The sequence below is a fragment of the Amblyraja radiata genome, chromosome 18, assembly GCF_010909765.2.
Source record: "Amblyraja radiata isolate CabotCenter1 chromosome 18, sAmbRad1.1.pri, whole genome shotgun sequence".
In the NCBI taxonomy this organism is placed as follows: domain Eukaryota; kingdom Metazoa; phylum Chordata; class Chondrichthyes; order Rajiformes; family Rajidae; genus Amblyraja; species Amblyraja radiata.
The window spans coordinates 577,429-587,315 of NC_045973.1; the positions used below are offsets into that span (position 1 = coordinate 577,429).

At 45.5% G+C, this 9,887-nt stretch overlaps 1 protein-coding gene across 3 annotated transcripts in view; it reads right to left on the reverse strand.

Annotated features, from left to right (window-relative positions):
- The window catches only part of bicd2 (BICD cargo adaptor 2), a 46,720-nt gene extending 41,119 nt beyond the window's left edge, over positions 1-5,601 (reverse strand). For all 3 annotated transcript variants that reach the window (XM_033036537.1, XM_033036535.1, XM_033036538.1), the window contains exon 1: positions 5,126-5,601. In XM_033036537.1, the coding sequence (XP_032892428.1) occupies positions 5,126-5,323 (198 nt within the window). In that variant the 5' untranslated portion in view covers positions 5,324-5,601. The remainder of the gene's footprint in view (positions 1-5,125) is intronic.
- Positions 5,602-9,887: the final 4,286 nt, after the last annotated feature.

Sequence of the window (9,887 nt, forward strand, 5' to 3'; positions counted from 1 at the left end):
AGTTCCATTTTGGACTCCAAACTTCACATAACAAATGAAATGCCAATATTTATATATATATATATATTGAATATTGATAAAACTACTCCAAAGCGAAGTTTACACTATGGAAGTAATTTTCACTATTCGAGAACAAGAAACTAACTTTGTTATGTCTCCCAATCCACAAAGCACCATCCTGAAAACAGTACTGAAATGATGCGATCCACTTCAAGGAAAATAGGCCTATTGTGGAGTATCTCAATGTGACATCCTCTGCTCTTCTTTTCATCTCTCCATCTACATCCAGTCCTACTTAGTCAACCACCACACTTGTTAAACTGCATTCCATTCCAATCCATTATCTTAAAATTCTCATCTTCAAATTACCCCAAGTTATATCTCTAATCTCCTTCAAGAATTCTACAATCTTCTAATTCTGGCTTCTTGGGCATTCCTCAATTCTTAGCCCCCATCCAATATTTGTGATTATGCCTCTAGCTATACATTTAGATTTCAAACTCGGGTTTTCTTCCACAAATCTGTGCCTCTGAATTTCTCCTTAAAATGTATTACTTTAAACAAATGCTTTCTTCTCCCAACTGAAGCACATGAGATATAACCGCACATTACAGGCATTGTACAAATGTAAATCATTGCAAAAGTAATGAAATATATTTCTACAGTGAAATAACACCTCACTCCTTTCATTTGAAAGCCAACAAAATCCTTCTGAGCTACTGATATTTTACCTCTGTAACTGTCCAAGAATCCAGGACTCCCAACTACAATTAGTTCAAGAGATTCCATCTTCAGCTGTCAGAGCAAGTGACCTCCATTAATGGACCCCCCACCCCATGGATTCCTGGGATGGGATGTAATGTTCTACAGATTTCCCAGCATTTAGATTGGGAATTTGCCCACTGAACAACTCATCCAGCTGACCCATGCATTTTAATAAAACAAAAAAACTCAAAATTGTATTTTGATTTAAATTTTGTCTTTTTATGCGTTCCCGTTTAACTGCTAAACAATGAAGTGTAAACAATATTGTTAAACGCTTCTGAACATCAGAGACCTTCACAAATAATCAATTTCCTGTATAATCCTGCGAAGAATGGAGGGACATGGAACTGCAGATGCGGGTTCACTACATGCAGGCAGATGGGATTATTTTAAATTGGCATCAACGTCAGCACAGACATCAGGAGCAAACGGACCTGTTCATGTGTTGTACACTTCCCTGTCACTGATATCCCACAAGAGCATAGCATAACTAGCTGTCAAAGAAAGTGGGCAGGTCTTGACAGCTTCAACCAGGTCTTGGTGCCTTCCATAACCACAGGGGAGCCCAGGAAATCACTTCAAGTGCGTGCAAGCTTCAAAGACAGACACCTAGCAAACTATTTTTTTTTTAAATCTGAGCAATGAGACAAAATAAAATTATCAGGTTAAAAGAAATCAGAGCAAAAGAGCTTACAACTTCTTATATATCTTGAAAACAAATTCCTTTACAATTTACTGAACCTGGCAAACTCCAGAATCTGGCAAAGAAGCTTTACAAGAGTTATGTGTTCTCCAGCTGAATCATCCTCTTCTGCTTGGCATTTTGTTTAAATTTAAACAATGTATTCCAAGCAATTATTATGCAGTATAAACCAAAATACTGGAATTACCAGGCACAAACTAGCATTGCATAATGTACTCAAACATTTTCCTGTATAAGTACTAAACACGATTTGTACTGAATTAATGAGGCTAGAGACATTTGTGTTATTCGTTTTCATTGGCCACACAGATATGTTTTTATATTATTCAACCCGATAATACATCGCCACTGTTGACAGCTGGATATAGAACAGTACTTTGAATGGCTAATTATTTCAGGACTAAGCCCAGCCTCTACTTACTTTTTTAATAATTTGTAACTGTTAATGAAAGTAAACAAAGTAATTGGAATGGAATACCACAGTTAAAAACGTGCTGGGGAAAGAGGAAGCATTTAATCCTTTTGTCACTTTAATGGGAGAGAAAGGGATTTCCAACATGTCCGTTACAAAAAGATTGCTATTTCTTCCCATGAGGAGTTAGCAACTACAATAATCCCATATACTCGCAGTTATATGGGAAGAGTACAAACCCATGGATTGATTAAAATAAATCAACTAGTCTTATGGAGTGACATTTTTTAGACATATTTTTTGATGAAAATATTAGCAACCCAAAATATTTATCTATTTCTTGGAGATCTTCTGTCAGAAACTGCAACTCTGCCTGCCAAGTAAATCATGTATTCTATTTGCAAACTTTAATAAAATCAACAAAAGTTGATGCAAACATGTCGCAAAATATTGCATTGCCTCAAAATATAACTTGCATTATAAATTTCCGACTTCAAACAGACAACTTAGCAACACAAAATGTTGATAGCTCCCATTTTGTACCAGAAAAATGTAAACTTGATTATTCATTTAATCAGCAATGTTCTTTATTTTCAAAGTTAAAACATTTCAAATATTGTAAAAATAAAAGTATACGAAATGAATAACAAAATTAATAATCTTTGGAAAGGAACAGAGACAAGTTAGTGATGCAACAACTGATGTGGTATGCCAACTAACCACACTGTCATTTGTAAGACAGACTAGTCTTTTTCCTTAAGTTGGGGCAAGAGTTGAAAAGATGTGTATGATATATTGTCCCTGAAGATGTGCATGATATATTGTCCCTGAAAGAACAGGGATAATTGTATCATCTTAACCTATCGACTCCTCAAAGGATTGAACAGGTTTGAAATGAACAAGGATGTATAAATCAGAGAATGGAAAAACTCAGCACGTAAAGCAGTATCTGTGGAGAGAGAAAAAGCATCTCCATTGATCCAGATAAAACATTCTTTTAAGAAAACTATGCAATACCATCTACTTAAATATTGTTTTTTTAATTGATTGTTGTTACAGATAAAACACATGCCCTTCAGCCCACAATGTCAGTGTCGAACACGATGCCAAGCTAAACTGATCTCATCTGCCAGCACATGATCCATACCCCTCCATTCCCCGTGTATCCACGTGCCCATCTAAGAGCCTCTAGAATGCCACTATTATATCTGCCTGAAGCCACCTACCATCCTCTATGTAAAAAAAGACGCCTGGCATATCTCCTTTAAACTTTGCCCCTCTCACCTTACTGCTATGTCCTCTAGTTTTTGATATTTCCACCCATGGAAGGTTATAAACTTTTATCACGTCTCCCTTCAGCCTCGGACTTTCCACAAGCAACAATCCAAGTTTGTCCACCCTCGAAGCCTTCTCCTTACAGCTAATACCCTCTAATAGAAACATAGAAAATAGGTGCAGGAGTAGACCAATAGGCCCTTCTGAGTCAGCACTGCCATTCAATATGATCGTGGCTGATCACCCAAAATCAGTACCCCGTTCCTGCTTTCTCCCCATATTCCATTATCCCTCAGAGCTATATCTAACTCTCTCTTGAATACATCGCTGAATACATCTAATCCAGGCAGCAACCTCTTCTGCACCATCTCTAAAACCTCCACATTCTTCCTGTAATGGGGTGGCTAGAACTTTACGCAATACTCCAAATGTGGCCTAACTAAAGTCCTATAAAGTTGTATCATGACTTACTGACTCTTATACTCAATGGCCTTCTTTACCGCTATCTACACGTGTAGCCACTTTCCGGGAGCTATGGACCAAAATCCCTCAGCTGTTAGGGGACTTGCCATTAACTGTATGCTTTCCCCTTACATTTGACCTCCCAAGGTTTGTCAAAGGTCATTCATCATCATCAAAACATCATGTTTTTCTAAAAAAAAGAAAGTGCTGAAGTACAAGGCGGCAGATTTTGATCTGAATGGTGTCAGATTAGGAAAAGGGGAGATGCAATGAGACCTGGATGTCGTGTACACCAGTAACTGAAAATAAACATGCAGATACAGCAGGCAGTGAAGAAAGCTAATGGCATGTTGGCCTTCATAGCGAGAAGATGCATGTCATACTGCAGTTGTACAGGACCTTGGTGATCAGTCATGATTGATTTTGGACGATCAGCCATGATCATATTGAATGGCTCGAAGGGACAAATGGCCTACTCCTGCACCTATTTTCTATGTTTCTAAAATGCACATTTCAAGTGTATTGTTTAAAACTATTTAGTTTAGGACAGAGCAGACAATGCAAAGAGATTTCCCTGTTTTGCAGATAGTTCTCTTATTCAAATGTGTTTACTTCTTCCAAGATAAAAATGAAACTGGATAATCAGTTCAAAGCAAAACAGATAATTCTGTTTATTATAGAATACAACAGTGCTACGTTGACATACTAAGTGTGGCAATAGGGTCAGTCCAAACCCGTGATTTTCCTAAATTAATCCAACATGCTTGACGCAGGAGCCAGAAAGAGCGCAATGTTTTCTCGAGTGGAAGTCAAGATGAGTCATAGCATTCAAGAATTTCCAAATGGCTAATTACAGCATGGCTGCAGAATATATTGTCTGCCTTCATCTGGATATTTTGTACAACGATACATTATACCCATCGCACAATAATAATTTTGTTTTTTGTTTTACTATGTCAAGTGTTAAAATTGAAATTCAGCATTGCGTGTGGATAAATTCCCGACAAAGCCCTTTCCTCAACAAACTCAAGTCAACGGATATGTATTGCCAACATTTTTTGAACAGGAGGAGGGGTGTAGATATGGCAGTTGTTCGTCATCTCGCAATGGCAGACAGGAGGGGTTGTGCCTCCCGGGGATATGGTGGCGGATCCCAGATGGAGATCAAAGGAATGAAAGGCAGAGTACAGGACAAATGCCGCCCCCCTCCCCTCCCCTCCCCCAGTTGTAGCGGGGGATTGAATGATGTGGGCTGTTAGCGAGCTGCGGATTATGGGCGCCCGTTAGTGGGTGGACACCAGCCCTGGCTAGATCAGATCAATGCATTCCTATTTGTGTAGGAAGGATCTGCAGATGCTGGTTTATACCGAAAAGCTGGAGTAACTCAGTGGGACAAGCAGCATCTCTGGAGAGAAGGAACGGGTGACGTTTCGGGTCGAGACCCTTTTCCTATTTGAAATGTGTGCGTTAAATGCCAATGACTCTTTGTTCCTGCGGAGAAGCCTCACCTCCCGCAGTTGCTCCAGCTCCTGGCGGGCCGTCTCGTACTCGGTCTCCAGCTCGTCATACTGCAGCTTGAGCGTCTGCTTCTCCTCCAGCACCACCAGTCCGTACTCTGCCGCCTGCATCTTCTCCTCTGTCGTCTCGCTCAACTCGCGGTTCAGCCGCTCCACCTCAGTGCGGAGCTGCTGCTGCTCGCCCTCCATGCTGGCCGGCCCGCCTGCCTTCCTGCCTTCCTTCGTGCTCAGCGGGGTCGGGCTCCGGGGGCCGCCGACACCCGCCTCGGCCAGCGCCGCCCTCCGCCCGCCTCACTCAGGGCGCCGCCCGGCCAGCCGCCTCATAGCGCCGCTCGCCCTCCACCATGGCCGCTCGGCTCGGCTCAGCTCAGCTCTGGCCCGAGGAGGAGGAGACACAATGGAGGAGGAAGGGGCTGGGCGAGGAACGACGCCCCACGCCCCTTCTAGCGGCGCGCTTCTCCTGCTCGTGCCCGCGCTCCTGCTACTGCTCCTGCTCGTGCCCGCGCTCCTGCTACTGCTCCTGCTCGTGCCCGCGCTCCTGCTACTGCTCCTGCTCGTGCCCGCGCTCCTGCTACTGCTCCTGCTCGTGCCCGCGCCTCAGCTGCTGCCCGCCAGCCCACTGCGCTGATTGACAGCTCCTGGTCAGGCGCTGACGTCAGCGCATTGGCTTGCAGCAAGGAGCCGGCGGTAGGGGCGGGGCCTGCGGGGGGCGGGGCAATGTGGTAGTGGGGCGGGGCCTGAGCGCGGGCGCGCGCATCAACTGCCGCACGTTCAAACTACCGCGCGCCATCCTCACTGTCACTTCAAGTCACTTTTATTTCTATAGCACATTTAAAAAACAACTCTGGTTGGTCAAAGTGCTTTACATTGGTGGAGGTACTAATGTTACACAACATTGGTTCATAGATTAAGTACATACATCACTACATACATGTAGCCCTCCCTCAGAGAATGTCAAGAAAGGCTTGGGAGTAAAGATGAGTTTTAAGTCTCGGCTTAAAGGAGTCGATGGAGGGGGCAGTTCTGATGGGAAGAGGGATGCTGTTCCACAGTCTAGGAGCTGCAACCGCAAAGGTGCGGTCGCCCCTGAGCTTATGCCTAGACCGCGGGATGTTCAGCAACCCCAAGTCGGCCGATCTGAGGGGCCTGGAGGTGGAGTGGTGGGTGAGAAGACTTTTAATGTAGGTGGGGGCAAGCCCATTGAGGGCTTTGTAGACATAGAGGAGGGTCTTCAAATGTATACGGAACCGCACAGGGAGCCCGTGGAGAGGCCAGGATCGGGGTGATGTGGTCCCTTTTTCGGGTTCCCGTCAGGAGTCTTGCTGCGGCGTTTTGGACCAGTTGCAGGTGGGACAGGGAAGATTGGCTGATGCCAGTGGAAAGGGAGTTGCAGTAATCTAGGCGGGAGGAGATAAATGTGTGGATGATCTTTTCGAGGTCATCAAACTGGAGGAATTGTTTTATTTTAGCTATCGTCAGAAGCTGGCATTGACTTGTTTGTCAAATTTCAATGATGAGTCAAATATCACTGCCAGCGGACCCCGCGGGAGAGACGCTCCCTCACTCCCACACCCGGGAAAGACGCTCCCTCACTTCCCGCTCGAAAACCTCAAAATTCATCCGAAGAACTGCTGTACGTTGATATTTGTCATCGGAGTGGTCACCGACTCCAGCAGCCCGTGAACTAATCTGCTGAAAGAAAGCTCATGGCACCTGGAGGTGAGATTCAGTGAAATAAGCCAGTGGTCCATCGCTTCCCGGAGACTTGTGTGGGGCTGAAGTGACCCTGGGCTTGGCTGGAGACCACACAGGAGGCCGTTTAACGCCACAGTAGCAGGTGATTCTGACACAAAGGAGGTGGAAGTGACCATTCTCCTCCCCATACCTGCCCCAAGACAATGTGTGACTGTAGCACCAATTGACATCCATTAAAACTTTACCAGGAGCAGGGGAAATCTACAACCAGAGGACATAGGTGTAAGGTAGACAAAAGTGCTGGAGAAAGTCAACGAGTACAGCAGCATCTATGGAGCGAAGGAAATAGGCAACATTTTGGGCCGAAACCCTTCTTTGGACTCTAGAGTGCTAGTATGGGTGTTGTGGACATAGGTTTAAGGTGAGTGGAATCTGAGGACAGATTTTTCCTGCAGACGATGGTGCGTATTTGGAACGTGCTGCCAGAGGAGGTGGCTCAGGCAGGTACTATAAAAAGACTTGGGTGGGTACATGGATAGGAAAAGTTTAGCAGGATATGGGCCAAAAGAGGCTTGGATGGGTCATCTAGATCAAAATGGACAAGTAGGGCGGAAGGGTCTGTTTCCTTGCAGTATGACCATGACTTTTAAACAAGAATAACTAATGGCCATTTCCAAGTATTTACATCACTATTATTCTTGACAATAGGCAATAGGTGCAGGAGTAGGCCATTCGGGCCTTCGAGCCAGCACCGCCATTCAAAGTGATCATCCACAATCAGTACTCCGTTCCTGCCTTCTCCCCATATCCCTTGACTTTGCTAGCTTTAAGAGCTCTATCGAACTCTCTCTTGAAAGCGTCCAGAGAATCGGCCTCCACTGCCTTCTGAGGCAGAGAATTCCACATTCACAACTCTCTGGGTGAAAACATTTTTCCTCATCTCCGTTCTAATGGTCTACCCCTTATTCTTAAACTGTGGCCCCTAGTTCTGGACTTCTCCCATTCCTGCCTCTAGGGTGTCCAATCCCTTAATAATCTTAAGTTTCAATAAGATATCCTCTCATCCTTCTAAATTCCAGTGTATACAAGCCCAGTCCCTCTATTCTTTCAACATATGACAGTCTCGCTATCCCGAGAATTAACCTCGTGAACCTACGCTGCACTCCCTCAATAGCAAGAACTAGACTAAGTGGGACCCGTTGGGTCCCAGCATCACACGGGAGGGCTGGTCCCCCAACGCAATATTCCACCTCCACACCAATTCCAATATTGGTGGCCAGTTGGGGGGGGGGCTTTCTGGAGCACTAGTATGGGTGTTGCGGGTTGAAGAGACTGGTTTCCAGAGGGCTAGTATGGACATTGTGGTCCGAATTGATTCATGGGCTGGTGGCTCAGTCACTCAAGCCTGTTGTGCTGGCAGCTCACTCACTCATGGCTGGTGGGCTGGCATTTGACTCGCGGCTATTCCTTGAAGTTCCATTTCAAGCAGGGTGCAAGGCCACCAAATTCAAGTGCAGTTTCTTACCACTTCCAGCAGGGTGCAAGGCTACCAAATTCAAGCGCAGTTTCATACCTCTCCCTCCTCCATCTTGCAGAGACTGAGCCACGCCCACACTTCTGGGTTTTATAGTTCCTCCCTCCCCTCCCACCAGAAGGGGCATGGCCTTCAAGGCGCGATTGACAGGAGAGAGAATCTCAACATTTTTTAAACACTAATAACTCTTATTTTTCATCGATGGGAAAAATCCTCGGCACCTGATGAGCGGAGGGGGACTCTGAGTAAGATGGCCAAAAATCACAGCCGTACATGGTAGCTTTTTTTCTAAAATCAATATAAAGCGCAAACAGGAAGTGGTCAAGATTAGACTTTTAATTATATAGAAGGCAAGGTAACTTTAATTAGGCAAGTCAACTTTAAATAGGCAAGGCAACTTTAATTAGGCAAGGCAACTTTAATTAGGCAACACAGCTTTAGCATTTCCAAACCAAAGGCAACACAGCTTTAGCATTTCCAAACCAAAGGCAACACAACTTTAGCAATTCCAAACCAAAGGCAACACAGTTTTAGCATTTCCAAACCAAAGGCAACACAGGTTTAGCATTTCCAAACTATATTTTCAAACCACATTAAGGGCACTGACAGGTCAGTAAAACCACTCACAGTTTAGTAGACATGTGTTCCGTGTTATTCACAACCCAGACTGAGAGACGTGACCCTCTCGCTCCCCCATCTTGCAGTGACTGACTGAGGCACTCAACACTTCTGGGTTTTAAAGTCCCTCCGGAAGTGGCGTGGCCTTCAGGAGAGAGCATCTCAACATTTTTTAAACACTAATAACTCTATTATTTTTCCATCGATGGGAAAAATCCTCTTGTCCTGCGCAGCGGAGGGGGACTCTGAATAAGAGGGCCAAAAATCACAGCCGTAAGTGGCAGCGTTTTTTCTAAAATCAATATACTGAACAACAGGAAGTGGTCAAGATCAGACTTTTAGTAATATGAAAGACTAGACCAAGTGCATACCCGTTGGGGGGGGGGGGGGGGGGTTGGGGGGGGGCTGCGGCAACACACTCACATTAACCACACCCCAAACACACAGATGGGGTGGTGAGGGGGGTGAGAAGAGGGGAAGGAGGGGAGAGGAGGAGGAGGAAAAGGGGCAGATTTGGGAGGGAAAGGAGAGCGGGGTAGGGGGTGAGAGAGGGGGATGGGGAGGGAGATGTGTGGGAGGGGAGGGGAGGGGGGAGTGAGGGGAAAGAGTGCGGAGGGAGAGTGGAGGGGGAAGGGGGAGAGAAGTGGAAGCGTGGGGTGGGAGTGGTAGGGGGAGTGGTGGAAGAGGGACAGAGGGATAGGGGATGGGGGCGGGGGGAGATGGAAGAGGGTGGGGTAGAGAGTGAACGGGGTGGGGAAGAGAGGGATGGGTGGGAGAGGGAGAGGGGTGCTGAGAGGGAAACATGGAAACATAAGATTCTATAAGATCACCCCTCAATCTTCTAAATTCCAGCGAGTACAAGCCGTGTCTATCCAGTCTTTCTTCATATGAAAGTCCTGACATCCC